Here is a 19,070-nt window from a genome sequence, read left to right on the forward strand (position 1 = left end):
ACGACACAATAGACCTGATCTTTGCAGCACACCCGATACAGCGTCCAGAGGTTTCCTAGACCTAAGAAAGCATTCACCACTAACAGTGACTCTGAAAACTGCTCAGAAAATTTGGCTGCCTGCAAACTTTAATTGTGGTAGTTGTTAAGCAATTACTACGTGCTAAGCACCGCACTAAGCACTGGGGTAGATACAGGATAATTGGGTCCCACATGGATCTCGCAGTCTAAGCAAGAGGGAGAATAGGTACTGAATCCCCATTTTGCCGATGAGAGAACTGAGGCACAGAGAAGTGAAGTGACTTGTCCGAGGCCATAGGGCAGGCAAGTGGCAGAGCGAGGATCAGAACCCAGGTCTTCTGACTTCCAGGCCTGGGCTCTTTCCACTAGGCCACATTGCTTCTCAAGATTTAAGACTGTTAAGATTATAAGCCTACTTCGTAACAAAGTGGCTGGCCGTGTTAGAGACAAAAGTGCTCTGTCCGATCTATCCCCAAAAGCCAAAGGGGTAGAGCAGGGATGCTTAGTTTGGGTATGGTATGTATGAACTGTGGGTCCCATGTTGGTCTTTTTGGCTACATGTGCTCCATGGATGAATTTCACCATCAGGGTAAAGAAGGATTCTCCTTCTCCTTTGTCTACACACATACACACACACACACACACACACACACACACACACACACACACATGTGCGTGCCCAAACAAGACTCCCTGATCAACCCAAAGAAGAGAAGAAATCAACAAAGCGAACATGGCTACAGTGAGAACTGAAATTCATGTTCATACCCTTGGAGCGCTCCAGTTAAGTTTAGGAAAAACACTGCCTCCCAGAGAGTTGATGGCTTCTTGGACTTTAATGGCGAACTCAGGAAATTCTGGAGCCTGAAATGAGAATGAAGGGTAATTTTCACAAGTTAATTTCATCGCACTGAATAGGGGAAAAGCATCAAGAAAATGGGAACTGATGTCAGAACTAAAATTCCAAGTACAAGTTACTCTTAGAATTTTTCATCCTAAATAATATCACTAATTTAAATAGTATCTTGAAGAGATCAATCAAGGCTTAGTAAAATACTGATAGCTAGAGTTCAAAGTACTAGTGTTTTTATGAAGCAACAAGTGATGCTCAACTGAAAAGTTAGAAATTTATAGACAGCATGAGAAACACGATGCCTCAAATACATTTGCGGGAAACAAATATTTTAAAATTAAAAGTGAGTTACAGAACACAGTACAGATTGCAAAGGGCAGGAGTGGCAGACTCCTGTCCTCATAAGTAGTGGACCCTCATAAGGGAAGAAACAACTACTCTTTTAAAACTGAAAAAAGATTTTTGGATGTATCCAAAAAGACTCAGTAAAATGAAAAAAGATGATATCATAGTAAGCAGTGCTTCAACATTGCTATTTCCAGAAGAATCTTTATAAACAGAACCCCAGAATAGCAAGGGGGTCAGAAGCTAAATTGTTTTTTGCAATCTGGCCTGACTTGAAAATGCTCAAGGCATCGTAAAATATTCTAAATAACTACTTTTACCTAGCATTGAATCCTGTACTTGGATTTCAACTATATTCTGGTTTATGGCACTACCAAAGGCTACTGAAAGTTAACAGAAGTGTGCGTTTGCGAATGAGATCAATTATCATCATTCATAAATCAATCTCTCTCCCTCTCTCTCACACACACACACCTTCTCTCATTTTCATTTGCTGCCCTCTCGTGGGCAATTACCGATTCTTCCCCAAACCCAGCAAAAGCAACACATCCCCGGACCACAACTGGTGTGACACTAAATGCCGCAAACCAAGCGAAGACAAGGATGCATTCTCCAACTCTGCTGACCTGAGGTTTTATTATGATTTCCCCAGATCTGTCCCAGGTTCCCCGAACAACTGGCTCAACTGGGCTTGTGGCTCACTTAGTTGTAGGCGGAGACTGAGGAGCCATCAAATCAAGGAGTCAGTGGTACCAGAGGGGGAGTTAATTGGCTTAATCTCCTCCCTCTCCCGCCAAAGAAAGGATTATAAAAGGAGTGAAGAGAGGAAAGAAAAGGGAAGGAGCCCTTTCTTTAAACTGCTGATCTTTGGATCACAACAGCTGCTCTCCTGGTTTCCTGCAGTGTTGACACAACTTCAATCAGTCAATCAATCATATTTACTGAGCGTTTACTGTGTGCAGAGCACTGAACTAAGCATTTGGGAGAGTATAACAGAATTGGCAGACACATTCCCAGACCATACCGAGCTTACACTCTAGAGAACAAAACAACTCTGGCCCAGATTCTTTAATTCTGAGTGTGTTTTGAAGCATAGGAATTGCTTTTACATTGCCCCACGATTTTAAAATCTTGAACTTTTCCTAGGCACCTGGTGGGAAAGAAATCACACCTTCTGCATTCCTGAATATTAGGGTCAAAACCAACTTTGTTCTGGACCAACAATTCACTTCTGAAATTATCTGATCAGCTTATCAGGTTATAGGCATGCTAAAAAAAAAAAAGTCTGATTCCCTTTCTCTCATCACCTTCCTATCTCCTCATGGTTTATTATCTCACGAAGACTAACTGTGGCAAGAACTTTCCTTGCAAATTTTAAACCAAAAAGCTCTCATAGTTACATAATTGTGATCGGCTAGAGCTTTAAAAATGCACATGTTCCTTCTCTGCAAAGCACAAGTAGGAATTTGGGGGGAAAAAGGAGTCAGATTATCCATAGCACATTTCAGTAGCAAAAACAGGTTTAACCTGTAGTCTTCACAAGTTAAAACATGTGTGAAATGATGTTAGCTTGCCATTCTGCACGTATTACAAAACGAGCGTTCTTGGGTATAAATTTCTTACTCTCACCTATAGCTCTGCATTTTCATTGTAAAAAAGGCACCTTCTGGCAGGGCTGCCTTGCACATTTGGAAATCCGAATTATGATACAATTATGTAAGAGTATACTGGAGAAAAAATCCAAAGCAATAATAATAATAATAATGCTGGTATTTGTTAAGCGACTACTGTTTGCCAGGCACTTTACTAAGCACTTTACTAAGCACTACAAGCAAATCATGTTGGCTGCAATCCCTGTCCCACGTGGGGCTTCCGGTCTCAATCTCCATTTTACAGATGAGAAACTGAGGCCCAGAGAAGTGAACTGACCGGCCCAAGGCCACACAGCAGACAAGTGGCAGAGCCTGGATATACTGATTCTCTAGACAGGAGGTTTTTTCTTAATGGTATCTGTTAGGCACTTACTATATACGAGGCAGTGTACTGAGCACTGGGGTAGATAATAATGATGTATTCCATTGAGCGCTTACTATGTGTCAGGCACAAGCTAATCCAGTGGGACACAGTCCACAGCGACATAGTAAAAACTTAACAAATACCATAATTATAATTATTATAACCCTCCAAAAAGCCTTCTTTGACTAACCCCTCATCTCTCCACCCTATTTTCTGTTCCGTCTGTATCAATTATACACTTACGCCTGTATTCCCTAAGCACTTTGACAGCACGTCTCCACTCCCATAGCTCAAAGTTACATATCTGTATACTCTGCTGCTTCTCCTACCTGTACTACATTTTTAATGTCTGTCTTCCCATGTCTCCCAACTCTACTGTACTTCGTATTACGCTCTGCACACGGTATCCCCTAAATAAATACTTTCGATAAAATGATAGCTCTGAATTCACCCCTCGACTCATATCCTCTAGATGGTGAGCTCTCTGTGGGCAGGGATGTGTTGTTTGTTGTTCTACTATACTCTCCCAAGCGCTTAGTACAGTGCTCTGGACACAGTAAGTATGCAAGAAATATGATTAATTGAATGATGAATATCCGCACTTTCTTCATCATCTGGTTTAATGAAAGGGGGAAACTATGATCCCTTTATTTTCTCTTAATCCAATAAACCAACTCAAATACTATGCCTAATGGCTTTTCCCATCACAGATGTTTCCTGTACAGGTTTATTTTGATGGGACATAATAATAATTATGGTATCTGTTAAGTGCTTACTATGTGCCAGGCACCGTACTAAGTGCTGGGGTGGATACAAGCCAATCGGGTTGGACACGGTCCCTGTCCCACACAGGACTCCTGGTCTCAATCCCCATTTTACAGATGAGGAAACTGAGGCACAGAGAAGTGAAGTGAGTGCCCAAGGTCACACAGCAGACAAGTGGAGGGGCCGGGGGCCTTCTGACTCCCAGGTCAATGCTCTATCCATTACACCATACTGCTTCTGCTGGACTGTACAATATGAACGTGAACAACATGTCACATAGAAACATCAAATATTCTAACAAATTCAAAATACCAGGACAAGTAGGAATTCAAATAGCAGTGTACTTAGCCCACTTAGCTGTGGGGTTCAAGGCAAGTAACACATTTGTATTCTGAAAGAAACACTTTAGAACACAAGGTCGTACCACAGTAATAAATACAGCCTTACCGTTAGAGTTGTGGTGTTTTCATCATCTGACCACTGAGTGGAAAAAAGATAAAAAAAATAATATTTTTAAGGATGCATGAGTTTGCAAACATTAAGAGTCATGGTTCCAAATTATACCCAAATATGAAAGAGGATTTTCTGAATATAAACCAAAATTGGGACATATCACTAGAATTCACATATCATTTACAATGTCAAAGATTTGAGTCAGCAGTCAGATCCATGGTATTTATTACGTGCTTCCTAGGGGCACAGCACTCTATTAGTACTAGTAAATGTGATACTACTATGCCCAACCTGAATTTCTTCTGCCTCATCATCGCTCTCTGCCTGGGAATGTGTCGGTGGATCTTCCCTGGAAAAATAAAAAAAGGAAAAAAAATTTAAGACTACTGAACAGATGTATTCTGTACTTCTGGGAGACAGCTAAGTGGTAATATTCTTTATATCAGCAATGTTTATCAAGCTAGTTTTTTTAGGATAAACTTCTCAAGGGCAGGAAAATGAAGAATAAGATTTATTCAGGTCTCTCACCACTAGCATCCGAAACTAAGCCCTAAATAGATGTTATTTACCCCATTCGAGCAACGCTTGCTGGATGGCTGTCATTTACCACACAGCAGAAATCCTATTGCACTGAACTGTGTGTGTGTTCAAATCTTTTCAAACGGAAATTTGCTAGCATGAAATCTGACTCAAAAAGATGACTCACCAGACTAATTTCCTCTGGTCACCTTGAGCGTCCAAGGACCTCAGAGACTTTCACTGTTTGTGTGTTCTTTTTAAAAGGTAGATGTTAAGCGCTTACTATGTGCCAGGCAATGTACTAAGTGCTGGTATCTTTAGAGCTCCATTCCAACCACCCCCGAGACCACTGGGGGGGAGAAACAGCCCTCCAGGTGAAGCAATCCAACTCCCCTGGACCAAAGCTTACCCTAACAAGGGAACGGTGTTGGAACATTAAAAACCATAAGCAGTGTTATTACAGGAGGACATCAGTGGCCTATGCAGTCCATCAATCAAGCCATCCATTGTATTTGAGTGCTTACTGTGTGCGGGGCACTGGACTGAATGGTTAGGAGAGTACCACACAACAATATAATGGACACATTCCCTGCCCACAAGGAACTCTGCCCCTTTGACAATGCAACAGGAAGTGTGGAGGAGGTGGCATTGATCGCATTCCTTAACCTCCATCCTCAAGTTTTGGGATGGACCAATCAGTGGTATCCATTGAACGACTGTACTAAGCGCTTGGGAGAGCACAATATGACAAAGTAGCTACACACAATCCCTACCCACAAGGAGCTTACAAGGGGAGACGCACATTAATCGCTCAATCAGGGAAGTCTTCTTGAAGTTGTCTTTTAAGGATGCATCTTAAGGATGCATGAGTTTGCAAATATGAAGAGTCGTGGTTCCAAATTATACCCAAATATGAAAGAGGATTTTCTGAATATAAACCAAAATTAGGACATATTGGTATTGATGGTGGGGAGAGTGATGGTCTGTTGTATATGGAGGGGTTGGGAGTTCTAGGCCAGTGGGCAAATGGTCATTGGTGAGGTAGACGAGACTGAGGTACAGCAAGTAGGTTGGGATTAGAGGAGCACAGTGTGCAGTACTAGGATACAAGGAAGTTAAGGTAGGAGGTGGTGGACTTATTGAGCACTTTAAATAATATTTGTTAATAATAATAATAATGTTGGTACTTGTTAAGCGCTTACTATGTGCAGAGCACTGTTCTAAGCGCTGGGGTAGATACAGGGTAATTAGGTTGTCCCACGTGAGGCTCACAGTTAATCCCCATTTTACAGATAAGGTAACTGAGGCACAGAGAAGTGAAGTAACTTGCCCACAGTCACACAGCTGACAAGTGGCAGAGTCGGGATTAGAACCCACATCCGCCGACTCCCAAGCCCGGGCTCTTTCCACTTAGCCACGCAAGTCGATGGTAAGGAGCTTCTGTTTGATGTGGCAGTGGATAGGTAACCACTAGAGGACCATCAGGCAACCTTACCTTTCTACACCTGTCATGCACCACTTCCTAAAGTAACATATCCCATATGTTTGCCCCCAGCTGTGTGAAGACCAGTGTATGAACAATTAAATAACCATCAAAAATCAGTCTACTCATTTGGGGGCAGAGAAAGGGGCTAGAAGTTCAGTGATTCATTTTATCACTGGCTCCTGTAATCCAGAACGAAGAAGGTAGATGGAAATCATTCAGAAAGGAAATTTCACCTTATTAAAAAAGGTAGAATTTTGAAAATCTCTTTCTTAATTCTCCCTTTTTCTGAAGTTGTCTTGCAAACTAAGGCAAGTTATAAAAGCCAGATGTACCTCTCCATATTCCTTCCTGAAATTTGCTGTGAAGCCCAAAGGTTTGTCTAGCAATGAGAGGAAGAACGTGTAATTACTTGCACTGAACTTTTTCGTGCGTCCTTCACTTCAATCAGTGGTATTTATGAAGTGCTTACTGGGTGTACAGCAGTGTACTTAAACTTCTCCAAACTTCTGGAATAATGTATAATGTACTGTTAAAAAACTCTATGAATAAGCATCCAACTTTTGAACCACGTGGTTTTTATACGTCTGCATAAGCTTATCTCAAAACTTAATCATCGTCATTATATCTGTAACTTGGGCAAATTGCCTCAGAGAAGGCCAGGAAAAGGAGAAAAGGTCAGGCGGCATATAACTGAACTTTTCTGGAGTATTAAGAATAGCTGTGGTTGTTTATTACATGACTTCTCAGTACACACGTATACACACATTACCTTCCCGAGACCACTAGCGTCCCATCGTCAAGTAAATAATCCTTCACATTCTGAGGCAGGGGAAGAATAGCACTGCAAAGAAACACAAAGAGATGCTCTCCTTAAGAAAACATGTCAGATAGAAATAATTCATTCATTCAATCGCATTTATTGAGCACTTACTGTGTGCAGAGCACTGTACTAAGCTCATCTATTTCATTATTTGGAGTATCTGATCCCTTCATTTCTATTGGTTTGAAACAAAAGTATTCTCAAGTTGCTCATCTGGTATCCATTTCAGATGAGCCATTAACTGATCGATTCCTCTCTGTTGATTTACGTTTCAAGGTTTGACCTGTCACGCCCGACCCCGCTGACTCGACGGTGAGATCTCCGAAGGCAGGGACTCTAGCTGGTTTCATGTGGGTTAGGCCCCCTCGGTGCTCAATACTGTACCCTGCATACACTCCTAATACTCTCGACTAACAGTTGTGAATATGCAGATTTGGTGTTTTGGCAACAGTAGTTCTGATTATTGCTCATTTAATTGTCAGAGTGTTAATCCATCATTAATTAATTTAATTGTAGTACTTGTTAAACATGTATTACGTGCCGGGCACTGTACTAAGTGTTGGGGTAGATACAAGATAATCAAATCCCACATGGGGCTCACAGTTTAACTGGGAGGGAAAATAGGTATTGAATCCCCATTCTGCAGATGAGGGAACTGAGGCACAGAGAAGTTACGTGACTTGCCCAAGGTCACAAAGCACGTATGTAGTGGAGCGGGGATGAAAACTCAAGTGCTCAGACTTCCAGGCCTGTGCTCTTTCCTTTATTCATTCATTTATTCAATCATTTATTGAGCACTCACTGTGTGCAGAGCACTGTACTAAGTGCTTGGGAGAGTACACTACGACAATAACCAGACACATTCTCTGCCCAAAACGAGCTTACAGTCTGGAGGGCCTTGCTGCTTCCCTACAGACAGGGGTTTGGTTCTGAATAGATCGTCTCTTACCCCTTGGGAGCGACCGCAAACTAAACACCTTAAAAACATTTCTATGCCCTTACTTGACAATTTGATGGTTGAGCTCCCTCTAGATTCTGAGCTCCTTGTGGGCAGGGAACAAGTCATCCAACTCTACAGCACTGCACTGCAAGTGCTTAACACAGTGCTCTGCACACAGTAAAACACTCAATAAATTCAGCTGAATGACTGATTGGCTGATCTGGAGTTGCAGGAAGCTGATTCCTGACTGTGGGAATTGTGGAAGAGAGAAAAAAGGACATCTCAGAGAAAGGGGATGAAAAGTCTGCTGTGTGATGATAGTGCCTCAGTTACCAAAAACTGATGTGTGATGGGTGAGTCACTTCACTTCTCAGTGCCCCAGTTATCTTATCTATAAAATGGGGATTAAGATTGTGAGCCCCATGTGGGACATGTCCAATCTGATTATTGTATATTTACCCCAGCACTTAGTATAGTGCCTGGCACACAGTAAGCGCTTAACAAATACCATTAAAAATAAAAGGAAGTTGTATCATGAAATAAGTCCTCACACATTTCCAATCAACATCACTCTACTACATTAGTGCTCAACAAATAAGCAGATGGGAAGTAACTCCACTATGGAGTTTTACTGCTTAGAGTAAGAATGCTAGCAGTGTATTACTCCATGTGTGTAACCCATCCTTAGCTCTTGGCTTGTTTCTTGCAATATGTACAATCTTAGCAGCTGTGTTTTGCTATTGAACAGTCCGTTATGAACTTTAGACCTTAACCTTGTTGTGGGCAGGGAATGTGTCTATTGCTGTATTGTATTCTCCCAAGTGCTTAGTAAAGTGCTCTGCACACAGTAAGCACTCAGTAAATACTATTGAATGAATGTATGAATTGAAAGCCCGAAGAGTTCACACGGTAGAAACGAGTGGGTTGCCATTCAATTGCGTGGTTGGTTCCGGAGGCGTAGCAGTTCCTTTCCTTCCTCGGATACCGGAGGCTTCTAATGGATCGTTGTCTACTTTAATCAAATGGGATTCATCAGATTACTCCGACCGGTGAGATTCAATTGTAGTAAGGGAAAACTAATTTAAACCTAATAGACATGAGCGTGTCAAGAAATAGAAATTTGTTAGGAAATACTGGGGCCCGAATGAACCAACTCAGGAGGATGGCAGGCAACCGGAGAGAAGAAAACCCACGTTGGTTCTGGTTGCCGGTGTGCACAGTGTGGGTTTGGGACACAATGTGGGTGAAAGGTGCATTTCCACTTCCAGTTGAATGATTAACCTGGCCTTCTGGAATAGGGTGGGGTGGGGGGTGAGCCAAACGGCTACCTTCCTATACAACTCTTCTCACCGTCATAAAATCTACGCCATTCCCAGCCCTGGGGAAGACTCCTGGACAGACTGGATCTCACAGCCCTAGTGGGTTAACTCACCCAGCACGGATGACCTTGGTCCACTCCAGGCCTGGCCCAGGAGAGCCGTGGGGGGCTTCTGACATCAGATCTTGCCTGAGTCTTTTCAGAAACCCAAGAGGACTAAGGCCTGACTTGGAAGCACTGTTGCCCAAGTGTGCAGTAGGGTGAATGTGGCTTTGTGGAGATTGGAACAGGGAGTTTGGGGACTTCAAATGATGCTTTGGTACCCAGTGAGTGCTTAATAAACAACACCATTGATAGGGACCAGGCCACTGAACCACAGGCTCTATCCGCCCCCAGCCCAATACCAGCCCTAAATGGCAGTCGGCACACGGTAAGCCAAGTCAACACACCCAGCCCACGCTGGCTGGGTTTCTGGGAGACTCAGCCCCACCCAAGCTCATGCCGCTCGACCCTGGAGCCTGGAAAACCAAAATTCACTGACTTCCCATCTTGACTAGCGATTTTTACATCACCATTATCATCGTCCATATCGTCTGCCCTTCAACCCGATCGATGGCAGCATACGTTCACTTTAAGTACTGCAGGATCCACTCTGCACACTAAAAGAGCCAGCCCACCAACCCACCATTTGAAGGGCATCTACTATGCACTTACTAGTTGCTAATCTCTGAAGTATCTGCAAAGTAAACAGATCAACTTTGTCCCTTAATAATAATAATAATGATGGCATTTAAGCACTTACTATGTGCAAAGCACTCTGCTAAACTCTGGAGAGGATACAAAGTGATCAGGTTGCCCCACGTGGGGCTCACAGTCTCAATCACCATTTTACAGATGGGGGAACTGAGGCACAGCGAATTTAAGCAACTTGCCCAAGGTAACACAGCAGACAAATGGCGGAGGCGGCATTAGAACCCATGACCTTGTGACTCCCAGGCCGGTGCTCTCTCCCCTAGGCCATGCTGTTTCTCATTGGGTGCTTACTTTGTGCAGACCACTGTACTAGGCGCTTTGGGGAGTCCAATGTAAGAGTTGGAAGACACGTCCCCTCCCACAATTAGTTGATGGATCCCTAAAGTTTCCTAAAGTTCCCCACACTCACAGAAACAACCCCCCACCTTGGAAGAGGTAAGCCCCCTCTCCAGCAGGTCTCCCAAACACAAACACACACACACACACTCAAACAAGCACACTCACACCAACACTCCCCTCTTAGAAGAAGTAAACCCCCCCTCCAGCAGTTCACACAAACCCAGACACAAACACACAAACAACCCACCACCTTAGAAGAGGTAAGGCCCCTCTCCAGCAGCAGACAACGCAGGAGAGGAGGGGATTTTTTCATAAATAAGAGAAGCAAACCCTCCCGATCCGGGGCCACAATGTAGAAGGACCGTGAGACACACCCTCAAAGGGAGGAGGGAGGGATTAAATCCTTAAATTTAGTTATTTCCATTAATGTCCGTCTCCCCCTCCAGACTGCCGGCTCGTCGTGGGCAGGGAACGGGTCTAACAACTCTGTTCTGTTGTATTCATCATCATCATCATCACTATTATGGTATTTGTTAAGCGCTTAAGTATGTGCCAGACACTGTACTACGTGCTGGGGTGGATCCATTCAGATGGGGCTGGATCCAATCCCTGTCCCACGTGGGGCTCCCAGTCTCCATCCCCATTTTCCAGATGAGGTCACTGAGGCCCAGAGAATATGTGAGCCCGTTATTGGGCAGGGATGGTCTCTCTCTGTTGCCGAATTGTCCATGCCAAGCTCTTAGTCCAGTGCTCTGCACACAGTAAATGCTCAATAAATACGACTGAATGGGTAATAATGGTATCGGTATTTGCAAAGCGCTAATTATGTGCCAAGCAGAGTTCTAAGCGCTGGGGGAGATACAAAGTGATCAGGTTGTCCCCCATGGGGCTCCCAGTCTCCATCCCCATTTTCCAGATGGGGTCACTGAGGCCCAGAGAAGGGGAGTGCCCGGCCCAAGGTCACCCAGCAGACAGGGGAAGGAGGCATGATTGGAACCCGTGACCTTCTGACCCCGCCAGGCCCGGACTCTGGCCTTTCCAAGCGCTTAGTCCAGTGCTCTGCACATAGTAAGCGCTCGATAAATACTACTGAATGAATGGCCACTCCGCCGGGCCGCTCCTCCTCCTCCTCCCGGGCGTTTAGCACAGCGCTCTGCGCGCGGGAGGCGCTCAAGAAATAGGACCGGCCGCTGGATGGAAGGCCTGGGCCGGGTGGGGGGGGGGGGGGGGCAGGGCCCGGGCGCGGCCCCGAGCCCGTGCGCGTCCCCGGGGCGCGTGCCCGCGCAGCGCGGCCCCTCCGCACCTCTTGATGGTGAGGGTCCTGAAGAGGGGGTACCAGGCGGAGAACTGACAGTGCAGCACCTGCTCCTTCTTCATCCTCCTCTTCCTCCTCCTCTTCTTCCTCCTCCTCCCGTGCGCCTCTTCTGCCCGGAACTCGGAGCCGAGGCGCCTCCGGCCGCCATCCGGACGGCCTTTTCGGACGGACCCTTCCGGCCGGGCGCGGCAGCCCGCCGGGAAAAGAGACGAGCGGCCTAGGAAGAAAAAAGAAAAAGAGGGACGAACGGCCGGCAGAAAACCGAGGCGCGGTGACCACCGGGCGACAGGCAGCGCGACTGTCCGGGCGGCCGCCGGGAGGCCTGGCCGGGGGCTGAGTCGGAAACGAGCCCGGGATGTGCTGACCCGGAAGCGGCGCGGGGGGGAAGGGTTAGAATGTAGCACCGCCAGGGCTGGCCCCAGGGCAGGATCTACGGCGGCCGGAAGGGACAGAAGCAGGCGCGCACGCTCTCGCTCACCACCACCGCCGCTTCCCGCACCTGCTCCCGCTGCCCCGCTCCCGGACGCATCTTTTCCTCCCTTGTCTTCCCTTCCCTTCCCTTCCCTCGGAGCAGGTAAATGTCCTCCGGGCCGTCAGCGCCCGCGGACTGGCGTTGGGAGGGCATCAGGCCGGGGAGGGGCTGCCGCATCTCGGGGCCACGATGACCGAGGGCGGGGGGGGGGCGGAGGGGGCCAAGCCCTCCTGATGGGATTTGTATATCTTATTTATTATCCTCTTTATTTTGTTAATGAGGTGTACATCCCCTTCATGCTGTTTATCTTGATGATGTTGTTCTGTTTTGCTTTGCTGTCCGTCTCCCCCGGTTAGACTGGGAGCCCGTCGTTGGGCAGGGATGGTCTCTCTCTGTGGCCCAATTGCACACTCCAAGCGCTTAGGACAGTGCTCTGCACACAGTCAGCGCCCAATAAATACCGTCGAATGAAGGAGTGAATTTATCTTGATGATGATGTCTTGTTTTGTTCTGTTTTGCTTTGCTGTCCGTCTCCCCCGTTCAGACTGTGAGCCCGTCATTGGGCAGCGATGATCTCTCTCCGTTGCCCAGTTGTCCACTCCAAGCGCTTAGTGCAGTGCTCTGCACACAGTCAGCGCTCAATAAATACTGTTAAATGAATGAATTTATCTTGATGATGTCGTCTTGTTCTGTTTTGCTTTGCCGTCTATCTCCCCCCCCCCTCCCCGGTTAGACTGTGAGCCCGTCGTTGGGCAGGGATGGTCTCTCTCTGTTGCCCAGTTGTCCATTCCAAGCGGTTAGTACAGTGCTCTGCACATAGCGCTCAATAAATACTATTGAGCGAAGGAATGAATTTATCTTGATGATGTTGGCTGGTTTTGTTTTGTTCTCTTTTGTTTTGCTGTCTGTCTCCCCCGGTTAGACTGTGAGCCCGTCGTTGGGCAGGGATGGTCTCTCTCTGTTGCCCACTTGCACACTCCAAGCGCTTAGTACAGTGCTCTGCACAGAGTCAACGCTCAATAAATACTCTAGAGTGAAGGAATGAATTTATCTTGATGATGTTGGCTGGTTTTGTTTTGTTCTCTTTTGCCTTGCCGTCTGTCTCCCCCAGTTAGACTGGGAGCCCGTCGTTGGGCAGGGATGGTCTCTCTCTGTTGCCCAATTGCACACTCCAAGCGCTTAGTACAGTGCTCTGAGTAAGCGCTCAATAAACACTATTGAAGGATTGAATTAATTTATCTTGATGATGTTGTCTTGTTTTGCTTTGCTGTCTGTCTCCCCCCCGTTTACACTGTGAGCCCGTCGTTGGGCAAGGATTATCTCTGTTGCCGAACTGTCCATTCCAAGCGCTTAGTACAGTGCTCAGCACAGAGTAAGCGCTCAATAAATACGACTGAATGAATTGTACATTCCAAGCACTTATTACAGTGCTCTGCACAGAGTAAGCGCTCAACAAATCTGATTGAATGAAAGGACTGCATCCTCTGAATGTGCATCTCAGCCAGGTGCAAGGGTGTCGGGACGGTCTTCTCTCTGACTAGGGAGTAATGGGTCATAATAACGGTGGGATTTTCTTAAGCTCTTACCCTGTGCCGGACACTGTGCTGAGCGCTGAGGTGGAGCCCGGCAGGCGGCGTTGGACGCAGCCCCTGTCCCAGGTGGGGCTCCCAGTCGCAATCCCCGTTTTAGGGGCGAGGGAACCAAGGCCCAGAGAAGGGAAGGGATTTGCCCAGGATCACCCAGCAGGCTTGATGATGTTGTTTTGTTCTGTTTTACTTTGCGGTCTGTCCCTCCCGTTTAGACTGTGAGCCCGTCATTGGGCAGGGATGGTCTCTATCTGTTGCCGAATTGTACATTACAAGCGCTTAGTACAGTGCTCTGCACATAGCGCTCAATAAATACTATTGAATGAATGAAAGAACTGGAGGTGGGATGAGACCCGTCCGGCTGGCTGCTAGGAGGGCAGAGGTGGTGAATTCATTCAGTCATTCAATCCAGTGGTATTTAGTGAGCGCCTGTGGGGTGCAGAGCACTGCACTAAGCGCTTGGAAAGTACACGGGTTGGGGGAGAGACCTTCACCCCCCAACCAGCACAATCTTGCAGACACGCTGAGCATCTGAGCTCCCCTTCCACACCCCATAGATCTCCTGTCTATAGTCTGTCTTAGCAATACTGCTGTCAGATAATATCTCTAACACTGGGGATCAGGAATCTGATAACCCTATGCTTCAGTTCGTTATTTTGGAAAGTATCTTTACTGGCACGTATTTGCATCTTGGCCTGGCTCTTCCTTTTTTTTCCATTTAGGCCCGGAGTCTATGGTCCTGCTTCACTTTTGTTTTTTTAATAATATCTGTAAAGTATTTATTATGTGCCAGGCACTGTTCTAAGCACTGGGGTGGATACAAAGTAATCAGTTTGGACAGAGTCTGTTCCCACGGGGGTCTCACAGCTTTAATCCCCATCTTTCAGATGAGGTAAATGAGGGAGTGAAGTGACTAGCCCAGGGTCACACAGCAGACAAGCGGTGGAGCCGGGATTACTGTATGTACTAAGCGCCGGGGTGGAGACCGGCAAATCGCTTTGGACGCAGCCCCTGTCTGCCTCAGATTAGAACTCAGGAACTTCTGGTCCCCAGGCCTGAGCTCTAGCCACCCAGTCACGCTGCTTCACAAGGATAACGGATGTCCAGGTGTCGGAGGCTGCCCTGGGTCGGGGAAAGTGACCTGTAGTCAGCGATCCTGGGAAGATGTAGTTTGTTTGGGGACCCGAGACAAGTGCAACAGTTGAATGCGGGTTCCGAATCTGGTTGCCCGGAGAGTGGGCCAAGGGTTTGAATAAAGATTGGTGGCCCTTTCTCTTAGCCCCAGGAGCGTGGTTTCCTTAAACTGTCTCAAAATGTCGTTGCTGAGTATTATCATTTAATCAATTGTATATTGAGTGCTTACTGGGTAGAGCGCAGTGTACTAAGCACTTGGGAAAGTACAGTGTAACAGAGTTCGTAGACCTCGTCCCTGCCCACAGTGAGTTTACCGTCTACAGATCGGGAGCAGACAGTTCAATTCAAGCTCGATCATCTGGGTGCGGAGCATCACTTCATTCAAATGTGGGGCGGGGTGGGGAGGGGAAGCAAGATAGTCAATTCATGAAAGTTGCTAGTGATGCCAAATTGATTATTTTTCTGCAAGGAAGCTAAAAATGATGCAATTTGGTCAAAAAAAGTAGCAAAGAAAACCTTGTCATAGGACAGGACTTTCGCAAGCTGATCTCCACTCACTGGCAAATCCAGAATAGAAAGCAAAAACCTGGAAAGCAGCAATGCCAAAATGATGATTAATGCCGAAGAGCATATTAAATTCACAGCTGCAGTATTAAATAGACAATTGCTGTATAATTTGTAAGGTTGATGGAAGCTTTTAAGTTTAAAATAAGCTTTCAGTACAGTACATTATGGGAAGCAGTATGACCTAGTGGACAGACCATGGGCCTGGTTCCCAGAGGACCTGGGTTCTAATCCTGGATCCCCCATTTTTGTCTACTGTGTGACCTTGGGTAAGTCACTTAACTTCTCTGTGGCTCAACTTCATCATCCGTAAAATGGAGATTAAATCCTACTCCCTCCTACTTCAGCTGTGATTCCCATCTGGGATGGGGATTATCTCGTGTCTGCCCCAGGGCTTAGTACAGTGTTTGGCACAGAGTAAGCACTTAACAACAAACACCATAATTTTTCACTATTGCTCTAATCAAACTTCTCCCAAAGTCAACTTCATTATATTTGCTGCGATATAAAGATGTATTTATGACTTTTAGGAATGGTTTATAGTCTTAACAGTATTAATTAACAGTAAAAAAAAGTTTTGCATCTTTTTCCCCTACCCTAATACAGTAAGGATTAGGTGAACAGTTAATGCCTCTCAATTAAGTCTTTAAGTCCATCAGTAGCATTTTTTGAGCATTTACCATTTGCAGAGAACTATACTAAGTGTTTGGGAAAGTACACTATGATCGAGTTAGTTGGAAGTCATGATCCCTGCCCTCAAGGAGCTTACATTTTAGTGGCTGAGCAGTACTTACTAAGCTGGCATATGCCAGGTGGAGTAGAGGATAAGTTCAAACATATCTCCAGTTTCACTTCTCCATTCAGCTGCTCCTTTCTTCCTCATAGTGCATTCGAAACTAACTGCCCTAGAATAACTTGGAAGAAAAACCCACAAGCTTTGAAAAACCAGATGAAGAAGGTGTGCTCTGCACACAGTAAGTGCTCATTAAAGCCTGTTGATTGATTGAAGAACTGAATGTTTTTCGAAAACTGTCTCAGGCTAAAACATACTCTTTTTTCCAAATTTTAAGTTTTTAAGCAAGGGAAATAGAAGAAATAGGTCTGTTTGACACAGCTCTACATCGGAGGCTTGTGAGGGGGGAATGTCACCATTTATTGTTATAAGGTACTTTCTTAAGTGCTTAGTACAGTGCCCAACAACACAGTAAGCTCTCATACGATTAAATGAAGAAAAAGCATCCGAGTAATCAGTGGATTGGGAGAAAAGTTGCATCACGGTTAGAGAAATGGTTGAAAGTGAGGGAGAAATGACCACTTTTCAGGAAGCAATGGAAGTAGTAGAGTTCCCTGGAGATCTGGGCTGACACCAGACTCATTAAACATCTTCAGAAATGATCTGGAAGAGGGAGGGAGTGTATGGGAAAGCGTCCAAGTTTGCAGGTGGCAAAGGCCATTCAGGGTGGTAAAATGCTGTGGGAGTAAACTCCTGGAAGCCCAAGTGAATGAACTTAAAAACAGGGCAGATGAGTTTCAGTGGGAGCCGGGCCATGTGGTTCTTTCAAGGGAAAAGACACCAGTCTATGTGAAGAAGAGTTCAGAGCTACTTGACAGGAACTCAGGAAAGAGATCTCAGCCCAGTAGATCACGGGAGAGAGACAAAATAGTGGGCATGGTTCTGCCGCTTTTATTAAGCCACGATGCCCCTGTCGTACCATGTCCTGGATTAGTCCCCGTATTTTAGGAAAGACTTGAAGCTGGAGATGGTACCAAGAAAGGCAACCAGGATGACTGGGGATGTTGGAGAGGCTTTTACATGAGGACTGTAAAGAGAGGGTTAGGCCGAAAAGAACGTACATTAGGGATATGAGTAATGTCTGTACGCTCTTGAGAGTCACGTGTAAGGTGAACATGTGCTTAATTGTTCAGCAGAACAGTTGGTGCCACAAGGTTAAGAGGGTCATTCACTGTAGCTTGAGAGTGGTGTTAAGATGGCAGGTTGTAAACTTGTGGAATTTGTTGTCGACAACACGTCGAGCTTCCTAGAGGAGAAATTCCCAAGAAGAGAAAGAACCCACCTGTTGCCCTGGTATCACTTCCAATCCAAGAACGAGGTGACGCTTCAGTAGGATCCAGAACAATGCAGTTTACTGGGTCGCCCCCACACTGCTGTATAGACCAGTGGACTTTGATGCACAAAGCAAAGATCACTGCCCCCCCAAGCCCTCTTTCACCCCCTCCCCGATTCTGCCCCAGAAGAGGAGTCTGACATCACCGGGGGCATCTGGGGGGTTCTTGAAGCGGGAGTCCTCTGGAGAGGTGGAGGAGTCTTATCACTCTTTCCCGGCATGCCCTCTGCCCTTTGGTGAACGTGGTTTTGGTGCCCTTTGGTGATGATTCATTTGTTGGTCTTCTTTTAGTCCCGTTGTCCTCTTCCCCTGTGGCAGTATCTGTTCTGATGCCATCATCCTTTCTTCTGTGCTCTAGTCACTGCAGTGCTGCTACCGGTAACTGAGTAACTGTCCCATCCCATCCTGCTTCTTCTAGTTCCCTCTCCCCTGCCATACCTAAGTTTCAGTACCTCAAACTATAGACAGTTAATCGTGTGTGTATATATATAATGTGTGTGTGTGTATCAGCTACATTCCCCCTCCGCCCTCAGTGTCAAACACTCTAATAGAATTTGTAACAGTAGGAAGTAAATGCTTGTAGAAGATATTGGTAAGTTGTGAAGGGGTTAGATACGTTCATGGTGAGGTGGAAACTTTGTGTTTTATGGTTTAAAAACACTCGCTGTGTGCCAGACACTGTACTCTTAAGTGCTGGGATAGATACAAGATAATCAGGTTGGACATAGTCCATGACCGACGTGGGGCTCACAGCTTTAGTCCCCATTTTACAGATGAAGTAACAGCCTCAGAGAAGTGAGGTGACTTGCCCAAGGTCACACAGCAGATAATTGGCAGAGTTGGGATTAGAACTCAGGTCCCATGACTCCCAGGTCCGTGCTCTAGGCCACGCTGCTTCCCATTCTTTGTTAATGGTGGATGGTACATCCCTAAATGTGAGGGTGGTGAGGGTCTTAATAATAATAGTAATAATGGTATTTAAGTGCTTACTATGTGCAAAGCAGTTAGTAGGCCCTGTCACACTGTTCCTCTGAGTCTGAGCATTCTGTGAATACTTTTGGTAACCAGTTATTCTTGATCTGATCGAGTAATGGCATTTGTTATGTTCCTAGAGTTGTTGAACAGATGTAGACCCTGTCGTGACTTTTGTGTGTATTAATAGTTTTACACCGCACTTACCCGCAAGACCCAGGAAACCTAAAGGGGTCTTGCGTTCTCATTAATAAGTAAAATTCAAACCGACTCT

At 45.8% G+C, this 19,070-nt stretch overlaps 2 protein-coding genes across 2 annotated transcripts in view; one reads left to right on the forward strand and one right to left on the reverse strand.

Annotated features, from left to right (window-relative positions):
- CDC123 (cell division cycle 123) overlaps positions 1-12,086 on the reverse strand; it is a 46,056-nt gene extending 33,970 nt beyond the window's left edge. The window contains exons 1-5 of the mRNA XM_029077723.2: positions 11,931-12,086; positions 7,227-7,298; positions 4,744-4,801; positions 4,447-4,479; positions 789-884 (exon numbers count right to left, since the gene is read on the reverse strand). Of these exons, the coding sequence (XP_028933556.1) occupies positions 789-884; positions 4,447-4,479; positions 4,744-4,801; positions 7,227-7,298; positions 11,931-12,004 (333 nt within the window). The 5' untranslated portion in view covers positions 12,005-12,086. The remainder of the gene's footprint in view (positions 1-788; positions 885-4,446; positions 4,480-4,743; positions 4,802-7,226; positions 7,299-11,930) is intronic.
- Positions 12,087-12,370: 284 nt separating this feature from the next.
- Positions 12,371-19,070, forward strand: part of NUDT5 (nudix hydrolase 5) — a 28,730-nt gene continuing 22,030 nt past the window's right edge. The window contains exon 1 of the mRNA XM_003428869.3: positions 12,371-12,516. The gene's annotated coding sequence lies outside the window, so the exon portion shown is untranslated. The remainder of the gene's footprint in view (positions 12,517-19,070) is intronic.

This window comes from Ornithorhynchus anatinus, chromosome 13, assembly GCF_004115215.2.
Source record: "Ornithorhynchus anatinus isolate Pmale09 chromosome 13, mOrnAna1.pri.v4, whole genome shotgun sequence".
NCBI classification, from domain to species: Eukaryota; Metazoa; Chordata; class Mammalia; order Monotremata; family Ornithorhynchidae; genus Ornithorhynchus; species Ornithorhynchus anatinus.